The sequence below is a fragment of the Gymnodraco acuticeps genome, unplaced genomic scaffold (genome assembly GCF_902827175.1).
Source record: "Gymnodraco acuticeps unplaced genomic scaffold, fGymAcu1.1, whole genome shotgun sequence".
Taxonomy (NCBI): domain Eukaryota; kingdom Metazoa; phylum Chordata; class Actinopteri; order Perciformes; family Bathydraconidae; genus Gymnodraco; species Gymnodraco acuticeps.
In genome coordinates this window covers 124,499-146,560 of record NW_022991352.1, presented here as the reverse complement: position 1 = coordinate 146,560, position 22,062 = coordinate 124,499, and the positions used below count along the sequence as shown (strand labels likewise).

The following is a 22,062-nucleotide window of genomic DNA, read 5'->3' as shown; positions in this document are numbered from 1 at the left end:
GGGGATCATCACTTGACCAGCTGACGCCAACGCCGAGCAGCTGCGTCACGGAGAGGGCTGTGTGGGTTGTGACATGCCGGAGGAGAGCTGTCAGTTTCTCCACTCGCTGCCGCGAGAGCCGCGCCCTGCTGCCATAGCCGCGGGAAGTAGGGGTGCTGGGGGTGCTGCAGCACCCCCAGCACCTAAAGGTGAGTGACCACCTAAATAAAAATGATTAAACTACATAAAATAGTTATGATTTTACTTAAAATAAAATTAGCTGTATACAGTAGCATATAATAGTCATAGTATATATTTGTATACATCAGGTGGCTTGAATTTATTTTCCAAATAAATAAAATCCGAGTCATCTAGGTCATAGGTCGTGGGAGAGTGACGTAATTGACGCGACACACACACTGCAGAGTGACAACTTTATAGAATGGCGCAAAAAATGATTTTGGATTTTTTTCTCCAACAAACAACCCAATAAAAAGAGTGGACCACCAGCTACTCCTCAGCCCACCACCTCTACAACTAGAGTAATATGACACAGAAGAGACTGACACATCTGACTTTAATGCATGTCCATAGTAACATTTTGGACAATGTGGATGTATCTGCTCTAATGAGGGTCTTCATTAGTGCCACTTCAGAGAGGAAGGCTACATTTGGAGTTTTGGGAAGCCCCAACACAAGGTAAGACGATGTTTCCTTTAATGCTGCTGCCGCTGTGCAGTGTTTTGCCTTGTCAATCAGTTAAAATTGAATTCATAGTTTTATTAATATTGTAAATAATATTTTCTGACTATTTGTAATGTTATGTAGGTTTGTAAGACCCATAGTTAGCATGTGGGCATGTGCAGCTGTTGCTAAGGTCTATAATGGTTTATTAAAGTTAAGGCGAGACACCCCAGGTGAATAGGGTAATTTCTCCAGTTAATTACCTACAATAAGGAAATTGTTTCTTATATTACAAGTTTCCTGAATATGCAAATGAGCCATTATCTCATTACATTTGCGCATATTTTAACACATTTCAGGAACCGAAATCTGAACTTTGGATAAAGCCAGGTTCAAAATGCTCATTTCATTTTGTAGTCATATTAGCATCTAAGGCTTTTACAGAAGGGATATTGGATATCTCTTTTTATCACTCCATAAATCAGAAAATACTGTCAACAGCCCTAAAATATCAATTTTCGCCATGTTTCTAGGTATAAAATCTTATATAATTCAGGCTATGAATGATCTATGAACAAACCCTTCTGTAAAAGCCTTCATAATATTGATAGGAATATAACTGGAAGGTTTGGTGTATGTACGTGCTACTGAAGTGGACATTTCGAACTCAGAGTAGGAGAAAAAACTCATTTTGAGAAAACGACCTTTAAAGATTGCAGTGAGGCGCTAGCTAAACCCTCCTGTTCTTTGGATGACAGCTTGCGCATCGACGCACTCCGTGAAGGTATTTCATGTTCGGGGTCATTTGTGTTTTGTATAACCTTGCTTCGTGCAAGTGACAATTGTTGTCGTCTTCTCTGTGAACGTTTTTTTCGCCGTTCCTTTGCCATTTTGAGATGTACATTTCTAGCGGAAAGCTAACCAGGAGGTGTTTTAGCACACCACGTGACGCATCTGAACGAATCACGTTGTCAGAAGTTGACACGAGCCAATGAGATTTTGTTTCTTGGTTTAAGACCCCTTTGTGCTTTCACGATTGGTTGCTGATACAAAGGAAATGACCATATTTGGATCCGATGAGATTGTGCAGGAGAGACTCAGCTTTCCAGCGATGACATTGTGCAAACAGCGGTCGCGGTACTTTATCTTACGTTAGAATGCTAACTTTTGGTGAATTTAGGAGAAATATACAGACGCAAATAGACCAACTATAGTAAAATGAACACTTAAATGTGTATTTTGTACGTTTTACTTCCAAAAGCCTTAAAGAAAACATGTTATGGAATCAAAATAGTACAACATCTCAAAATTGACCAGTGCATGAAAAACGATGTTTTTGCCTGCCGTGTCTCGCCTTTAACAAACAATGTATGCGGCTCGTATCGCTGACAAATGGGCCCGGCCCGGCACGGCCTTTTTTCTTTTTTTTTAAGCGGCTCCCTCCTCACTTTTGGCAGCACCCCCTGAGCAAAATGACTTCCCGCGGCTATGCCTGCTGCTGGCTGAGTTTAATTCCACTCCAGATAAACTTTTGTCTGAGAGGGAAGAGGACAGCTCTTCTTCCAATGTATTATGAAACCCAGGCTTTGACAGATGTGATACGAGATGTACCGTCTGTAAAGCGACTTCCTCCCTGGAGCGAGCCAGCAAATAGCAGGTCGTCCAGAGGAAACCACACTCTCATCCCTCCTCTGTGTAGTGGCTCCAGCCTTATTTAATATATAAAGATTATATATTATTGAATTACAAGATTAGATATACTTTATTTGATCTAAAATATTGATGTTTCTTTGTTATACTGTAGTAGCCTGTGAAAACCATAACAAATATGTGTTCAAATGCTCTTCACCAAAACACAACTGAAGTACTGAAAGTCCATGAAACTTGTCTTTCTGTATTTGTGAATGAAGCGCCACCTCCTGGTTAAATCCTGAAAATGAAAATCTGGCAACGCCCTCTTGGAAAATAGTGGGAGGGCTTAACATTCCCAGTCGCTGGGATCCGTTGGGTTTTTGGCAGGAAGCTGTTGGCTGGAGTCCTTTCTAGAATGCTACATATGTATAGGGCCCTGGACACACAGAACATGTCAAAAACATCACTTTTGGGGACCCGGTAATCCCCCACAAATACCACTAGGGGTGATGTAGAGTTATACACAGATTGAGTGGGGGGGTGGAGTGGTGAGCACACACACACACACACACACACACACACACACACACACACACACACACACACACACACACACACACACACACACACACACACACACACAATAGGCCACAATACATTTGAGCATTTTGAATACATTCACAATTAAATCGAATTGGGGACGGTGGTTTTGGTCCCCAAAGGGAAAGGCGTCCTCAAATGACTGGTGTGTGAACTGATGAAAGTCCCCAATTTGAGCATAAGTAAACCCACACACACACAGTTTTTTTCCCATAGTTTTGCTGATATAATTGTGTTGCTGTTGTGTTACATTTTCAATTTAAAACAAAAACAAATACATGCGAGCTGGATGAATTATTCATTTACCATCTGTGTATGTGTGTGTGTTAATCTCTTCAGCTTAGCTGTTGATTCCTTCGTCAAGCGTGAGAGAGTAATTAATCAGATCTGAAATGAGATTCTAGAATTAAAACCATGGTGTGTGTGTTTGTGTGTGCGTGTCCAGTTTAGCCCTAATTAATTCTGACAGGCAAATTATATCAGCTTCCTCCTCATCATCATTTCTCTGCTGCTTCTCTCTCTTCTCTCCCAGCTTCCCTCATTTGGCTGTCCTTCTCTTTTCTTTGTGTATCTTTCTCTCTCATTCGGTTTTAATTTATTACATTTTTTACAATTATTTAAAACACTGAATGATTCATAAGCCTGAAACGTTCAGATGTTTGGTTTATTTACTGCTGAAGTTAAGTTAAAGGTGTGTTATAATTCCTGTTGCTAAATAAACACATGCATTTCCCTACAGGGATCAATAAAGGTTTATCTTATCTTTTTGGATGGAGACAGGAGCAGGAATTACCTGTGACTGTTTCTTTTACATTCAAATATTCCCCTGTGTTTCTCTGAAAAGTGATCAAACTATATAACTATAGTATGTTTCTTCATTCAGATATGTTTCGGCACATTTGTGATTTGCATCGTTTTGAAATGGCAGCTTCACTCTGTTGTAACACGTTTTTGCACCTGTCAGCCTCTGTGGAACTCTGGTAAAGGTGAGCTCCTCAACTCTCCTTCATAAATACTATTGAAGTTCATTCCATATTTGCATATGTAACCGGAGATACGTGTTTATGTCTATTCCGACTTGTGCATCTCTACATTGACAATGTGGCCGTAATAATGACTTTCTTAAGTGTTAGTCAGTTGTTGTATTTGTATGATATTATACAACATCTGTTGTAGAGAATACCAGCGGTGTAGTTAATACAAAATAATAATATCAAACAAAACATTACTATTAACTTTATTGTGAAATTAAAACAGAACGTTAAAAGTTTCCGGTCTATTCTGAGGCCCAATCTCTGAAGATAAATAAAGAACTAAGGCAGATGTTTAATATTTAATGCAGCCGAACCATTTATTACAATGCATTTATATTATGACTTTCAAAGAGTAAAGCAAGCACTACACTGTAAAAACTGTTGCTTTGGTAAAACTTAAATAATATGTGTCAAGTGGTTCCAAGCAATTTTAGGAGTTGGGTAAACTCACTAATGTGATTTTTTCTGCAGGTGAAAAGATGAGATGAGCCTACAATTAAAAGCCAACATATTAAGTGTAACCAATGCAAATAACAATCTGCTAAGAACCACATAAGACAAGAATAAATAAAGTAAATTATAAAACACAATTGAGTTACCAGAACTTATATGACAAACTCTTCCTGATTTCAATCCAACCCTTTGAATATTTGATAGCATTCAAACATTGCAGATTAAACAAATAGATTTAAAAAAGAGAACATTATGGAAATGTTAATACATTTTATTAACATAAGCAGCAGAAAGTGCTTTCAAACGGTTTTCATAAAACAGTAACATGTTTAGAAGCACAACACATAACATTAACATACATGTAACACTGACACAGGAGAAAGTCTTAAGATTTATGTTAACAACTTAAAGTTACTCTTAAGGTAAGTGCTGCTAATGACCTACAACAAGTTAGAACTTATACTTAACAGTATTTTCTGTTTGTTAAGGCTCCTATAAAAACAGACAGTTGACAAAATCCTGGCTTTTAAGAATAATGTTTTCATGTCTTAACTAATGTTTTTTTCCCTAACCCATTTTGGTTTTAAAACAGAACAAAGGCATTTGTAATTTTTCTGATTTCTTCAATAAAAACACAACATGACAAAGGAAATCTTAAGAACATTTGTATTTCAATTCACACTTAGGCTGTCAGGGTTAAGTGAAGCAGGCAGGACCCAACTGCAGATTTAAACAGAAAATACCTTTATTTCAAGGCTAATGTAACAAACAGAACTCTTCCCTGTGAACACAGTCAAAGACAAACAAGGATCTAACAAAGACAGACAGAAAAACCAGAACTTAAATACACACAAGACTAATCACAGAAACAAGAGACAGGTGAGGAGGTAGGAGGGAACACACAGACAGGAAGCCAAAGACAGATCTAGACAAGACAAAACACAACACAGACAGATCGTGACATTACCCCCCCCCCCCCCCCCCTCAGGCAGAGTTAAAAAAGGGGCGAAGGCCACAGCGGGCGAACTCAGGGGGTCGGGCATGAGGGCGAAGGCAGTGGCTGGAAGAGTCAGGGGGCCGGGCTCAAGGGCGAAGGCCGTGGCTGGAGAACTCAGGGGGCCGGACACAAGGACGGGCAGGAAGGCAGCGCCGGGACAGCTCCGGAGGACGGGCAGGAAGACGGCATAGGCCGCGATGGGACCCCTCCATTGTCAGCTGGATCGTCAGAGCACTGGGATCGAGAGCAGGAGCTGGTGGAACCTCTGGTGGGTCAGGCGTAGACGGGACCCTGGACGGAACATGGACTGGTGTCAGCGCTACCCCCGACGGAGCAAGGGCTGGTGTCGGCGGGACCCCCAACAGGATGGTGTTGGCAGGAAACCCGGCAAAGGACGTGTTGCATCCTGGTGCTCCTGGCGCTGCGCCGACACTTCATCCTGGCGCTCCTGGCGCCGCGCCGACACTTCATCCTGGCGGTCCTGGCGCCGCGCCGACATTTCATCCTGGTGCTCCTGGCGCCGCGCCGACACTTCATCCTGGCGCTCCTGGCGCTTCTGGCGCCGCGCCGACACTTCATCCTGGTGCTCCTGGTGCCGCGCCGACACTTCATCCTGGCGCTGCTGGTGCTCCACCTGCCGCGTCAACACTTCCGCATGGCGCTCCATCATCATGAGCGTCTTGTCCTCCATTTCATGGGCCTTGCTTAACTGGGCCATCTGCTCCACGTGCATAGTGTCTTTGACCACCGCACGCCAGGTCTCCATCGCCTCGACGGTGTCCAAAAAATTCTCGTCCCGTGCCCGCTTTCCTAAGAGGAAAAATAAGCAAGATACAAGATCTGTTTAGTCGCCATGTAGTTTTACAACATAATAGGAATGTGTTTACTAGTCAACATTGGACAGGGTACAGTGTACACAATGCAGGTGTATAGTAGAAGATAATATAGGATCAAATAGCATAAAATATATATATATTAATGCTGTCAAAATTATCGCGTTAACGGCGGTAATTAATTTTTTGAATTAATTACGTTAAAATATTTAACGCATTTAATGCATGTGCAGAATGGCCCGCCCCATAAATCCCACCAGTGGCAGCGCCAGGGTATGGCTGGGGTAGGCTACACTCATACCAATAAATGGCTTAGCCCCACCATGAAAAATGATGTTAAAGTAAGCAAAATAAAGTCCGCCAACTCACGCGGAGTAAATTGCACAGACAGCAGTTAGTAAGATTGATTTCAGTAGCCACTTGTCTGGAAATACAGAAGACCAGAAACGGTTTTGAAAACTTGTGTCACGTAGTGATCGTCTTCTCAATAGAACATCTTTGATAATGTCTTCTGGCCAATCATAATCAAGATAACGGCGTGGTGTTGTTGCAGGAAGTCCTGACGGAGAATACTTTTGCTGTAGTACAGGGGTGCACATAGCTGGTACGCAGGTTATGTACGTAATCTGAAATGCGTACCGTCACTTGTGTCACAAAGCGCATTTGCGTACCGACGTACTTGTGAAGCTTCCAGAAGGCGGTTAGATCACCGGACGACAGAGTCGGTCTCCGTGTGCACAGACAGGGCTGCTGTTAACGTCGGTCTGTACAACGGAATTGTGCCAAAACTACGCCAACCGGCTGCGGAGGGAGACTCCCCCTCTTCACTGGAGAACTGCGCTAAAACAGCTGATCACAACGTTCACACTCTGTGGTCAGGAAGTACTCCACTAGCCCCCCCCCCTGTCGACTTTCCTGAAGTAGGCTACTCCCCCGTTGATAGAAATCAACACGTAATGAATTAAGACCCCACGGTTTGATGATTGATAGGTGTGTGGGTTGTCTTTCATTTTGACACGCAGAAAAATGTTATAATAAACATAGATACTGTATGTTAAATGGATGTATCCGCCTTCTTTCATTTATCTTTCCATTCCCACAACAATATACATAAAGAAATGGCATATTTTGGACATAGTTCGAATGGTGATTAATCATGATTAATTAATTTTTAAGCTGTGATTAATCTGATTAAACATTGTAATCGTTTGATATTAGGGCTGTCAGTCGATTAAAATAGTTAATCGCGATTAATCGCAAATTAATCGCACATTTTTTATCTGTTCTTAATGTACCTTAGAGGAGTATTTTTCAAGTTTTTAATACTCTTATCAACATATGAGTGGACAAATATGCTTTATGCAAATGTTTGTTTATTATCATTTTATCAATGACAAATATTCTAATGACTATTAAACACAACAACCTCTGAACATTACAAATATTCGCCTCAATTCAACCTGGAACCTCTCTCATACAATAATAAAACACAAAGTGTGTGTGTGTGTGTGTGTGTGTGTGTGTGTGTGTGTGTGTGTGTGTGTGTGTGTGTGTGTGTGTGTGTGTGTGTGTGTGTGTGTGTGTGTGTGTGTGATGGATCGTTGGAGCTATGTGCAACTCAAGGCCTATGCTCGAACAGGAGCTGCCTGGACGCTGCAATCATGTTGCTCGCACTATCCGTGTGGAGTGTGCTGACTTTTCATACAATGTCCCACTGTCTGGCTTCCTGCATAAAGTCAAGTGCTCGGCGCAGTTGTCGGTGAAATGTCGCTCCTCTGTTTTCATATCCGTTAGCGCAGCTAGCTAGCACCAGATGCTAACAACAACAACAACACGTAAGGTGTGCGCGTTCTCACTCGTGCCACACACACCCTCCCGGTCCTCCCGATGGCCAGTCGGTGCCTGCCGGTGAGCGTGGAAGTGTGGTCTGCCGCAAGCAGACGGCAGGATCAGCATCAGCTTGTAGATGGTATTTTAAACTCGATGCGTTCTGAAACTACGGGGCGGCCGAGGACAAAAAATGCACATGCATTAATCGCGTTAAAATAATTAGTGGCGTTAATTTTGTTTTGCGTTAACGCGTTATTAACGCGTTAACTTGACAGCCCTAATACATATATATTTATATATATACACAGAGCACTTATATACTAACAAAGGACTGGCTTATCTAAAGCCAGTTGAGTAGCACTTGAAATGTTTTGGCTCTATGAAACCTGATGTACTTATATGATTCTGTTTTCTTCAGGTTTGTGTCTTCCTGGTCGAATGCACTTATTGTAAGTCGCTTTGGATAAAAGCCTCAGCTAAATGCAATGTAATATACACACTGTGTGTGTGTGTGTGTGTGTGTGTGTGTGTGTGTGTGTGTGTGTGTGTGTGTGTGTGTGTGTGTGTGTGTGTGTGTGCTTAATGTATGCTTGAACTTTGTTTAATTTTGTTAATTTTGTTTCACACTGTTTCATAATTGTACCAAGAAGGAAATAAACGTGATTGTGAACATCAGTTCGATGCGCAACGTTCTTTCAAGACCAAGTTACAGTGTGTGTACCTTTGCGTTTGGTTTGTGGATAGGGGGACGAGCAACGGCTGCTGTTGCAATCTCGAGCGGAAGCACGCTTGTTTCCAAGCCCGATAGTTGTCCAGCCTCGCCTGAAACACACGATTAGTGCCATGAGTTAGTGAAGCAAATTACAGAAACACTGCACACTTATTCACAAGTCAAAACGTTTTCATAGCGGCCGAGAATATCTAGCTAGCTAGATGTTATTAGCCAGCTCGGGGCCGGCATGCTAACAGTGTTAGCCAGTTCAGCAAATGGCTAGCTCGATCTACTGAGCAAATAAAAGTATATCTGAGATCATTATTGTGCAGATTAAAACCCCAGTGCATGTAGTTTATTTTACCTTCGTCTTGGTCGTCGTCGTTGGCCACTGAATCCTCCGTTAGAGCGGCCTCCCACACCATTGTGCCCGAATCGAAAGTCGATGCCGAGCAGATCATCCAAGCGCTCGTCCCATTTACTGGTCTTCCGGTCGTTACCACTCTTATTATTATGGTCTTTAATCTTTTTGTAGTCTTGCCGGAGTTTCTTAATGTTTAGTCGGCATGCGCTGGCGCTGTGGATGATTCCCAGTTTGAGTAATTTAGCCGAGCAACGGTCGAACATTTTAGCGTTGGATACTGGCTTCAGTAGCAGCTCCTGGGTCGTGTCCTCGGAGTAAATTGCCAGAAGCGCCGACATCTCCTCATCACTCCACCGCTCCAATGCTTTATTGATGCTTGCCATAACTGCTTTTCACAACAAACTACTCTCTCCGTTGGTGCGCTGGGCTAATATAGCGAGCAACATTTTTTTTTTTACGGGCGTGGTTTGCAATCGCCCAGCCAATCAGAACTGTGGTACTTTTTTTCCCCAGGAAAGTACCTGCTAAAAATGGGGTGAAAAGTTCCCGGCACTTAGTTATTTTTTTGGTGTGAACGCGACATCAGGGGTACTATTGGAACTAAACGTGAAAAGTATGGGTGAAAAGTACTCAGTGTGAACGCGGCTATTGGTTCGTAAAGTGGCGCTGTACCTTAATAATATAAAGGCTTGCATTTGCGTGCATTTCCTGTTCGGAAAGTGGCAATATACTGAGAGTGGAGGTGTCCTGAGATTAGCGCCTGCAGGCAGGCTCCATGGACCTGTCAGCTCCCGACAGCGCAAAATGCATAAATGAAGCGCTACGTCATGAACGCAAGAAATCTACCCTCGTGGGGGCGCGCTCATGTGATTGCCTTAGAATTGAGGAGACATCTGATTGGCTATAGATAGAAAATATTATAAGTACGAATCGGCTGACCGTCAGGGGAGTCTCAAAAAACCCACACACAGATGCACAGCGATCCGTGCACAGAAAGCGGTTTGTGTTTGCAGGTTCAGAGGTTTTAAACGGAAAACAAATATGTGAGGATCAAAAACACATATGTAAAACTTTTTTCTGTATTTTGATTTTATTTACATGCATATGAAACGGAACACATTTGTGTGTGCATTGAAATCACAAGTGTGGATCCGGAAATACAAGTGTGAATCCTTCTGTGTGCATGTGTGTATTACTAGACTGTTCTGAGCCCATGCGTGGGCAACGTATAGTTATATTTCACACATGCTGTGCGTGCTTTCACCTACTGAGTTTACGTAAACGTAGGAGTGTTTGGGGGACCAGGATACGGCCGAGGCGGTGCCATTCACGTTCGCCATTCCAGCGGGGCGGATGGCTCCATTTGCCGTTGTCGGGCACTTCCGGGTCCGGTCCATGGAGGTCCACCGCCCGGTGATGACCATGGCGGCGGAGCGTAGCTGCTCCCTGCGGGCAGCAGGCTGGGCAGGGAGCTGAAAAGAGCTCTGCCACACTACCGCGTGACAAGGCGACTGCAAATAAACACGGGTATGTTGGGCATCTCGCTCATTGCTGGAGATGCCCCCACCTCACCAGATCAGAGCGATTATTTGTAGCTTGATCGTGGCCGCCGCCGTTGTCTGCCGTGTGATATCCCGGTGAGGGATCACGCCGCACTTTCCAAAAGGACCGTGTTGATCTCCCGGACCGGGAGCCCCCGTGTTTACGGAAAGGCTCTTTGGATCGATCTCCTTGGTGGGTGAGGAGTAGTCGCGTGGCCATACTTCCCAACCCTCCCGATTTTCGCGGGAGACTCCTGATTTCATTGCCCTCTCCCGGTTTCCTCCCGGGGTCATATTTCTCCCCGCATTTCTCCCGATTTCTGACTAAATCAGATTTACTCAGGACTGTTTCCACTCGGACTTTAATACAGCTACACCATTGTTTTGTTTCCATGGTAGCACGTCTCTTTAGTAGCGCGCGCAACTGAAAGTCTGAGAGGGTGAGGAAGATATATCACAGAAAACAGAACAAGAAACGACAACTCTAACCTCTGCTCACTCCTTTCCAGCCCACACATATGCTCCATCAAGGATGGTGCTTCAGGCCGCAAGGCAGTGCACTTACAACTACAATAAGCATGTTAATCTAATACAGCTCCGGCGATCCACTAGCACAGCCCCCCCCCCTGCGGTGGTTTTGAAATTCTCCCGATTTCTGAGGCCTCAAGGTTGGCAAGTATGCGTGGCTGCTTCTTCCTCATCCCCAGAGGAAATAACACTGTCCCACACTCCCCGCCCCCTCTGTAAACTCCAGTATAGGAGCCAGCAGGTGGGCGCGTGCACTTGAGTGGAATAAACCGAAGTGCTGTCAAAACACTGCGGGTTCAAGAGAGAGTGATGTGTGTGTGAGAAACGCATTCAGTGAAAACGATTGCATTTATCCCAGAGCAAGAGTCATCTCTCTCCACATTTCCACTTTTCACCATAATGTCCGTTTCAAAGGGACGGCATTAGGACAGAGCCGCGGCCCCACGGGAGCGTGCCGCGGTGCGTTCAAGGACCTCAGTAGAAAATTGGCCCTTTTCTGTGTCAGCCCCCATGCCAAAACTCCCTTCTTATGGAAAGGTTTGGCAGCGGAGTAGGCCACCAGAGAATACTACAGCTTCTTAGCTTTGGCTCCACAGCTGCTGGCATGTCCGGTTTCACTATGAGTGGTCGCATTTTCGAGAGCTCCCGCTTTGGCAGTTATTCCTCACGATTTTTTACATATTTCATCCTCCTGACAATATGGATTATGGACTCCTACCTCAACTCATCAATGAGGCAACATCACTTAGAGAAGGAGAGTAATGAAAGCGGGGATAAAATGAACCACAGTGACTTTTACCTTCTCAACGGCTGGGAAAGGAAACACCTCGCTTTTGGAAGTGCAAGCATTCATGCATTATTAACTGCAAACCCGACGCGAAAGTACTTACCCCCGTCAGGCAAACTAGACCGAAGAAGTATGATCGTCTTGGTCTTATTGTTAGCGGGAGACATCCATCTGAATCCGGGCCCGGTGCAGACAAGAAGCCAGTCCTGCAGGCTCGAGGAGCTAGCATCTCAATTAGCATCAGAACTAGCATCTCTTCCGCTGCAACAACAACTACGCGACGACAACAGAGACAGTGGAGACAGCGGAGACCAAGGAATAAACGGAGACTTCGAGATTCCCCCGGGGACGCCTCGGCAGACAGACACGCATGAGGCAGTGACGAGAGGAAGAGAACCGAGATCCGAGGGAACAAATATCCGCCATGTTGTTAGCCACCCTGCTAGCATATCAACGGCTAAAGCTACAACGGAGCCTCCCTCCCCCCACCACCACCACCACCCCACCTCTCCAAACCGGTTGCTGTAACGGACAAAGACAAATATCTGCAAGCTGACGACATTGTGCATTTAAGCAACAAAAATGGACTACATATTTTTCATCTGAACACTAACAGCCTGAGACACAAACTGGCTGAACTCAGGCAGCTATTCATGAACGGTAAGGCAAGCATATTATGCTTTTCTGAGACCAAGTTGGACAATTCCATTACAGATTCAGAGATTGAAATTGAAGATTATCTTGTAGTGAGAAGGGACAGGAACGTGAATGGAGGTGGTATCTGCATGTACATACATAAATACACCAATTTCAAAAACCGTACTGACCTGCATCATGAAAATATTGAATCTGTGTGGGTTGAAATTATTTTTGACAATGCTAAATCTGTAATAGTCGGGACAATCTATAGACCACCGGAACAGAGTGACTTTTATGATACATTAGATGGGTGTTTGGCTGATGTGGGGGATGTAGAGACAATTATTATTGGAGACTGGAACACGGATATGCAACGTAAAGACACGTCCGTCTTCAAGTCCTTCAGTAGGATTTGTGATCTGCACGGCTTCAGCCAGCTAATCACCCAACCCACCCGGGTATGTGAAACAACACAAACTACCATTGATCTCATTCTGACCTCTGACAAGTCCAGGATCTCCAGTAAAGGGGTTATAGCATGCGGTTTAAGTGATCATTATATGATATTCTGTACCCGCAAAAAGCTAAAACAAAGGGCCGGCTGTCACAAAACAGTCATATCTAGAGACTTCAAAAACTACTCTAGCGAGGCCTTTAACCTAGAACTGGAGAGCCTGGACTGGTCAGATGAGCTCAGTGGTACACAAGTTGAAGAAACATTGCTTGGTTTCAAAAACAAATTCTCTGCAATACTCAATGATTTGGCCCCCCTAAGAACAACCAGGGTAAAAAATCGCGCTGAGCCGTGGATGCACTCCGGCATACTGACCGCCATGAAAACCAGAGACAAAAAATGCTCTGAGTTTCATAAAAGTCAGTCAATGCTTTCCAAAAGCACGAGCAGTGAACTCCAGGCCCACGTGACTGAACTAAAAATTGAAAGAAACAGACTAAGAAATGACGTAAGCTCCATGATCAAAACTGCCAAAAAGAATTTCATCAATGTCAAAACTGAGGAAAACAAAAATAAACCCCGTGAACTTTGGAAATTACTCAATAACCAGCTTGGCTGCAGTAAAAAACTCAAAACGAGATTTTCTAACTTAAACATAAAGACAGTTAACAGGCTCATCACAGACAAACTGGATGTGGCCAAGTACTTGAACATTTTGTTCACAAACATAGCCACAACTCTTGTAAATAAATTACCCTCCCACTCAGGGCTTTTTGGAGTAGATCACATCATGACCTACTACAAAAACCTAGGGGTACGCAAAGATGATTTCAGTCTAGCAAGGGTAACAACAGCAGAGGTACTCATTAAACTGAGCGCCCTCCAACCTAACAAGGCCACTGGCCACGACAATATCCCCTCCAAATTCCTCAGAGACACAGCAACCGCCATCTCACCAGTCATAGCTCACATAATTAACCTCTCCATAAAACAGGGAAAAGTACCCAAAGACTTCAAAATTGCAAGAGTAACCCCCCTGCACAAAAAGGGCAGCAAATTGGACCCAGGCAACTACCGCCCTGTTTCTATACTTACCTCCATCTCGAAAGTCATGGAAAAAATAGTATATGAACAGGTCGAAAAGTACCTCGCGGAAAAGAAACTAATCTATGAATTTCAATCTGGCTTTAGAACATCCCACTCCACTGACACATGCCTTCTTTATTTGAGCGACCACATCAAACAAGAGGTGGACGAGGGCAAGTACTCTGCGGCATGGTGATGCTGGACCTACAAAAGGCTTTCGACACTGTCAATCACCCCATTCTGATTGACAAGCTAAAAGCAATTGGTTTTGATAAACTATCGGTGAGCTGGATGCAATCCTACCTGGAGGGGAGAGAACAGATGGTGGAGGTAAACGGTACTCTGTCCCCCCCCTCCCAGTGAGCTGTGGTGTTCCACAATGAAGCATATTAGGTCCGTTACTGTTCCTAATTTATGTAAATGACATGTCATCAGCATGTGACTGCAACTTGTTCCTGTTCGCGGACGACTCAGCCCTGCTGGTCTCTGACAGGAACAGGTTGCAGGTTGAAAAAACCCTCAGCTCCGAGCTCGGCAGAATCTGCACCTGGCTCGCCGATAATAAATTATCATTACACCTGGGTAAAACAGAGTCCATTCTCTTCGGTTCGAAACATAATCTCAGCAAATCCGACGACTTCTCAGTTGCAGTGGGCGACATTATTGTCACAAGGAAGAAGGAAATTACATACCTAGGATCTATTCTTGAGGCAAACCTCTCCTGTGACAAAATGGCATCCAATGTAATAAAAAAAGTCAATCAAAGAACTAGATTCCTATACCGGATCTCCTCTCTGGTAAACACCCTGAAAACTCTGGAAGGAGCACTCATTCAAGGGTACTATGACTATGCTTGCACATCATGGTACCATAGCACCTCCAAGGCGCTACAAATAAAACTTCAAACATCGCAAAATAAACTGGTCAGACTACTGCTTGACCTTTCATCTAGAACCCACCTCACCTCTGCCCATTTTGACAACCTAGGATGGCTTAGAGTAGATGACAGAGTACAGCTACTTGCAATGGGACTGGTCTACAAGATCCACTACACCTCTATGGTACCCATGTACATGTCAAAATTATTCCCAAAGGTCAAGGAATACCATGATTATAACACCAGAGGGAGCTCCACAAATCATGTGAAACCCAGATTTGGCACAAAAAAGGGGGAATACACGTTTCGCAATTATGCCACATCAAGGTGGAACGCTCTTCCCACAACTGTAAAGGAAAGTAAAACTATACTTACCTTCAAAACCTCTCTTAAAGAGCACCTTCGGGGGAGAGCATTGCAAAACTGGCCCCGGTAATGGTACAAATCTCAACCTGTCGTTCAATGGACAGCTTCCCCCCCCCCCATCTATGTATATACTCGCATTTTAGACTCTGTTACTAACTGTATATCTGTAGACTTGGTATGTCTTAAATGTCTGGTTAGGATGTATTAGAACGAAATCTAAAATGAAAATTGTAAATAAGCAATCTGTATGTAAAAAACCACCTGTATGTAAATTGTAAATAAGCCATCTGTATGTCAAATATGTCTTAAATGACATGATGAATTGGAAATGGGGGACCCTGATGTAAACAAGACGAAAGTCTTTCTCTGGTCTGCATCCACTTAACAATTGTATGTTTTGAGCTGTACTGTACTGTACCCAATATACAAGCTGTTAATAAACTTTTCAATCAATCAATCAATCAATCAATCATGTCCCCTGAACACAGTTTTGTGTGGAATGGAAGCCCCACAAAAGCTGTGTACTGACAGAGTAGAGGGGCAGGACACTGAGACTGGGTTACTCACTCCAGCTTTGCAGCGTCCCTCCTCCTTTCAGGGGCAATAGAGAGTAAAATCTATCAGCCTGGGAGGAGATAGGTTTGCTTTCAACAGGAAGTCGAAAAGAGGCCCTGTTGCAAGAACGGTGGGTTATGTATTGTAACCCTAGTTCTAGAGTGTTGTGTGTGTGTGTGTGAAAAAAAAAAAATGCATTTAGTAAAAACGATGGCATTTATCCCAGAGTAAGTCATCTCTCTCCACAATTCCACATTTTCCCATAATGTCTCGTTGAAATCGGCAAGGCCGTTTTCATACGATGGTAATTGGACACCCATTATGAGGCACAGGCCCCGTGAGAGTGGCCGCGGTGCGTTCAGGGACCTCCGCAGAAGAACAGTGGGTTACGTAGTGTAACTCTAGTTCTAGAGTAATATCCATCCATCCATCCATCTTCTCCCGCTTATCCGTGGTCGGGTCGCGGGGGTAGCAGTTCCAGCAGAGAGCCCCAAACGTTCCTTTCCCTGGCCACATCAACCAGCTCTGACTGGGGGATCCCAAGGCGCTCCCAGGCCAGCGAAGAGATATAATCCCTCCACCTGGTCCTAGGTCTACCCCTCGGTCTCTTCCCAGCAGGACGTGCCTGGAACACCTCCTTTTGACGCGAAGGAGGAGCGGTTCAACTCCGAGTCCCTCCCGGATGACCGAACTTCTCACCTTATCCCTAAGGGAGACACCAGCCACCCTGCGGAGAAAACCCATCTCGACCGCTTGTATCCGCGATCTCGTTCTTTCGGTCATGACCCATCCTTCATGACCATAGGTGAGGGTAGGAACGAAAATGGCCCGGTAGACAGAGAGCTTTGCCTTCTGGCTCAGCTCCCTTTTCGTCACAACGGTGCGGTAAAGCGACTGCAGTACCGCTCCCGCTGCTCCGATTCTCCGGCCCATCTCACGCTCCATTGTTCCCTCACTCGAGAACAAGACCCCGAGATACTTGAACTCCTTCACTTGGGGTAAGGACTCATTCCCTACTTGGAGTGGACAGTCCATCGGTTTCCTGCTGAGAACCATGGCCTCAGATTTGGAGGTGCTGATCCTCATCCCAGCCGCTTCACACTCGGTTGCGAACCGATCCAGTGAGTGCTGAAGGTCGCAGACCGATGAAGCCATTAGAATCACATCATCTGCAAAAAGCAGTGGTGCAATCCTTAGTCCACCGAACTGCAGACCCCCTCCCCCACGACTACGCCTCGAAATCCGATCCATGTATATTACAAACAGGATTGGTGACAAAGCGCAGCCCTGACGGAGGCCAAACCTCACCGGAAATGGGTCTGACTTACTGCCGAGGACCCGGACACAGCTCTCGCTTTGGGAGTACAGAGATTGGATGGCCCTGAGTAGAGACCCCCCTCACCCCATACTCCCCGCAGCACCTCCCACAGTAACTCCCTGGGAACTCGGTTATACGCCTTCTCCAAGTCTACAAAACACATGTAGACCGGATAAGCGTACTCCCAGGCCCCCTCCAGGATCCTTGCGAGAGTAAAAAGCTGATCCATCGTTCCACGACCAGGACGGAATCCGCATTGTTCCTCCTCAATCTGAGGTTCGACAATCGGCCTGACCCTCCTTTCTAGTTCCTTAGAGTAAACTTTCCCGGGGAGGCTGAGTAGTGTGATGCCTCTGTAATTGGCACACACCCTCTGATCCCTCTTTTTGAAAAGGGGAACCACCACCCCGGTCTGCCACTCCTTCGGTACTGTTTCCGACTTCCACGCAACGTTGATGAGACGTGTCAACCATGACAGTCCCTCAACACCCAGAGCCTTCAGCATTTCTGGGCGGATCTCATCCACCCCCGGGGCTTTGCCACTGTGGAGTTGTTTGACTACCTCAGTGACCTCCCCCCGGGTCATTGGTGTTGATCTCCCGTCATACTACAGCTCTGCCTCTAACCTAGAGGGCAGAGTTGTCGGGTTCAGGAGTTCCTCAAAGTGTTCCTTCCAACGCCCTAACACTCCATCAGTTGAGGTCAACAACGTCCCATCCTTACTGTACACAGCTTGGATGGTTCCCTGCTTCCCCCTCCTGAGGTGTCGGACAGTTTTCCCGAACAACTTTGGTGCCACCCGAAAGTCCTTTTCCATGTCTTCTCCGAACTTCTCCCACACCCGCTGCTTTGCCTCGGCCACGGCTGAGGCTGCTGCCCTTCGGGCCTGTCGGTACCTTGCAACTGCCTCGAGAGTCCCCCGGGATAACAAATCCCTAAAGGCCTCCTTCTTCAGTCGTACGGCTTCCCTGACCACCGGTGTCCACCAGGAGGTTCGAGGGTTACCGCCCCTTGAGGCACCTAAGACCTTGAGACCACAGCTCCCCGTCGATGTCCCCAACCTCCACAGGAATGCCCGAAAAGTTCCGCCGGAGGTGTGAGTTGAAGGCCTCCTGAACTTGGGCCTCTTCCAGACGTTCCCAGTTCACCCAAACTACACGTTTGGGCTTTACCAAGTTTATCCAGAGGCTTCCCCCGCCACTCGACCCAACTCACCACCAGATGGTGATCAGTTGACAACTCCACCCCTCTCTTTACCCGAGTGTCCAAAACATACGGCCTCAGGTCCGATGATACGATAACGAAATCGATCATGGACCTTCTGCCTAGGGTGCTCTGGTACCACGTACACTTATGAGCATCCTTATGTACAAACATGGTGTTTGTTATGGCCAATCCATGACTAGCACAGAAGTCCAGTAACAAACCACCACTCCGGTTCAGATCAGGGGGGCCGTTCCTCCCAATCACGCCCCTCCAAGTGTCTCCATCATTGCCCACATGTGCGTTGAAGTCTCCCAGCAAGATTACAGAGTCCCCTTCAGGAGCCCCATACAGGACTATTTCCAGGGTTTCCAAGAAGGCCGTATACTCTGAACTGCTGTTTGGTGCATAAGCACATACAACAGTCAGAGTTTTCCCCCCCCATAACCCGCAGGCGTAGGGAGGCGACCCTCTCGTCCATTTGGGTAAACTCCAACAACGAAGCACCCAACCGGGGATTTGTGAGTATCCCCACACCCGCCCGGCGCCTCACACCTTGTGCAACTCCGGTCCAGAAGTAAGGTTCCAGAGCCGACGCTGTGCGTAGAGGTGAGCCCAACCAGATCCAGCTGGTAACGCTCCACCTCCCGCACAAGCTCCGGCTCCTTCCCCCCCAGAGAGGTGACGTTCGACGTCCCCAAAGCCAGCTTCTGTCGCCCGGGTCTGGTCCGTCGAGACCCTCTGCTTTCACTGCCACCCTTCTGACAGCGCACCCGACCCCATCGCTGTTTCCCGTAGGTGGTGGGCCCGCGGGACGGAGAAGCGGAGGTGTTGCCCACGTTGCCTTTTCGGGCTGTGCCCGGCCGGGCTCCGTGGCAAGCCCGGCCACCAGACGCTCGCTGACGAGTCCTCCTTCTGGGCCTGGCTCCAGAAGGGGACCCTGGGCTTCCTCCGGGCCGGGTATCCTCACTTCTTTGTTGTTCTTTCATGAGGTCTTTTGAACCAATCTTAGTCTGGCCCCTTGCCTGAGACCAATTTGCCATGGGAGACCCTACCAGGAACACAAGGTTCCAGACAACACAGCCCCCAGGTTCATCAGGGCACACAAACCTCTCTACCACGGTAAGGTGCTGGTTCTTCAGAGAGGCTAGAGTAATATGTGTGTGTAAAATGCATTCAGTAAAAACGATTGCATTTTTTCTCTGAGTGGAAACTGCATTATAGAGAAAACGGCCCTTTCTGTGTCAGCCCCCCATGGGTCAAACTTCCTTTTATGGAGGGTTTGACGACGGAGTGGGCCACCAGAGAGTACCACAGCTTCATAGCTGCGGCTCCGCAGCTGATTGCACATCCCCTAACACAATGTTATGGGGAATGGAAAATCAGTGGTGTATTAACAGAGCGGATGGACAGGACACTGAGACTGGGTTATTCACTCCAGGTTTGCAGCATCCCTCCTCCGTTCAGAGGCATGAGAGAGGCAAATCTGTCATCCCAGGAGGAGATAGTTTCCTCTCGGCATGTCTCTCAAGTCAGAGAGAAGGGGCATTATTCCCTGTACTTCCTGGTTCCCAAGAAGACAGGAGAATTCAGGCCCATTCTGGATCTTCAATGCCTGAACCAGCACATTGCATGCAAGAAGTTCCATATGTTAACTATGAGACAGTTACTGGGACTGGTGCAGCCAGGCGATTGGTTCACAACCATCGACCTGAAGAACGCTTACTTTCATGGCGAAATTGCTCCAAAACACAGAAAGTATTTGCGTTTTTCTCTCACTCCATAATCGTCCAGGAGCAACGTTTGGTCAGGGTCCCGTGGCGTGCAGTTGTGACGCTCCAACTGATTGCAATGTATTCCCATCTGGACGCTCACATTGCCTTTAAGGGCAGCCGACACAAATGAATGCCGTGCTTCCATGAGCGTCGGCTGCCCTTAAAGGCAATGTGAGCGTCCATTCCCATTGGATAACGGAGAATTGCACACCCGGAAGTAAGTACACCCATTACTGTCGATTTATTTTACAGTGATATCTGCACTACTCATCGACTAAAAAAAACAGATTATCCTTGTTAATTACACAACATTGATTGGTTTAAATTGTGTGCAATGCTTATGTGTTTTTCCCCTTCAATTCTGAGAAACAACTTGTTTTCTTTGAAATGTGGAGCGCCAAAGAGACTACACTACCCACAATCCCCAGCTATTGTTGTGACGACGCCTGTCCGCTTTGCTATTACATTACCCACAATCCTCAGGTACCGTCGTAAAGACGGCATACCTTTGCACTTTACGTGACCAAACCTGGATGAGAGAGTCGCAGTTCTTCAGAATCAAGGTAAGAGCATGGGTAACACATAGTTATAGAAAATACGATCAATTTAGCCACGAATATTAATAATAATAATCTAATCGGCGCCAATGTTGTTTCTGGCACCTTTCTGAGGGGTATAGTAACTAAATAATATAGGGTATTATCCAAATATAAAAAATGAACTCGCCATGAGCTAGCTAGCTAGCTAGCTCACGGCGAGTACTAGTTTAAGTGCTAGTTTAAGTAAGTATTGCTTGCACAATTTAAAGTTCAAGTATATATATTTGTATTAACAATTACTTATATTAACAAATACTCGTGGTTATATGTTGAGATATAACATAGAGACATGTATAGTGTATGACTCCATGTATTACTGTGTACCATATATTGTTTATGTAAGTAGCTGTGACTACTAACTCTGTTCATTGGTTAGGGCTGTACCACATGATTGTGATGTCACTACCTGGGGTATAAGACCGTTGGAAGTCACGCCCCTTCTCTCTCTGTCATCAAGCCTCTTGAGATGTGTGCCTATAATAAATAACGCCGTGATGAATGGCTAAACTTGAACTGCTGAGATTATTCACCTTTCTGCTGCAGGAGACAAAAGGTATAAGTCTAAATCTGCTAACAGGTTATGGGCCCAGATGCGATGAATTATTCTACAGTTCGAAGCGCACGTGCGATAACAAGGCGAGAAGATTGCCTGTTAGCACGGTTAGCATAGGAGTAGCTAGTTAGCCACGTGTTAAGCTAGTTTAGCATCGGGAGAACCGAGGGAAGCTAAAGCTAAGCTAACAAGGACCTAAGCTAAGCTACTGAAGCTACAAACGCAAAAGCCATGGTGAATGGAACCACGAGGAAGAGCAAGTGGCCCACGTTTGACGGGAAAGCAGAAGAGTATGAGCTCTGGGAAGAGAGGATGCTGTGTTGCATGCACGGAGTGGGATTGAAGGAGACCATCCTTCGAGCACCCGCTGGAGAACTGACCGCGGCACTGAGGGCTCAAGACGACAAGCTCAATGCTGACGCCTATTGTGAGTTAGCGCCGCTACTCGACAATACCAGTTTAGGCCTGATATTCAGAGACACGAAGGACAAGGGCCGAGAAAGTCTCAGAATATTAAGGGAGCACTATATTGGAAAAGGCAGACCCAGGATCGTCACCTTGTATATAACCATGACTGTGCTGAAGAAAGCTGATAATGAGACGGTAACAGAGTACATTATCCGAGCTGAGCAGATCATTACGGCACTCAGGAGCGCGGGAGAA

General features: G+C 45.8%; 1 protein-coding gene across 1 annotated transcript; it reads right to left on the bottom strand.

Moving 5' to 3' along the window:
- Window positions 1-5,544: 5,544 nt before the first annotated feature.
- On the bottom strand, window positions 5,545-9,456 carry LOC117562757. Its single transcript, XM_034240636.1, has 3 exons — window positions 9,119-9,456; window positions 8,764-8,864; window positions 5,545-6,189 (listed from the first exon to the last, which is right to left on the bottom strand). The coding sequence occupies exons 1-3, from the start codon at window positions 9,454-9,456 to the stop codon at window positions 5,699-5,701; spliced, it is 930 nt and encodes a 309-aa protein (XP_034096527.1). The 3' UTR covers window positions 5,545-5,698.
- Window positions 9,457-22,062: the final 12,606 nt, after the last annotated feature.

Coding starts and splice junctions, on each gene's coding strand:
- LOC117562757 (XM_034240636.1), bottom strand. CDS start 9,456: ATGTCGGCGCTTCTGGCAATTTACTCCGAGGACACGACCCAGGAGCTG. Junction 8,865..9,118: donor CGACGACGACCAAGACGAAG/GTAAAATAAACT, acceptor CGTGTGTTTCAG/GCGAGGCTGGACAACTATCG. Junction 6,190..8,763: donor TCCACAAACCAAACGCAAAG/GTACACACACTG, acceptor TTTTCCTCTTAG/GAAAGCGGGCACGGGACGAG.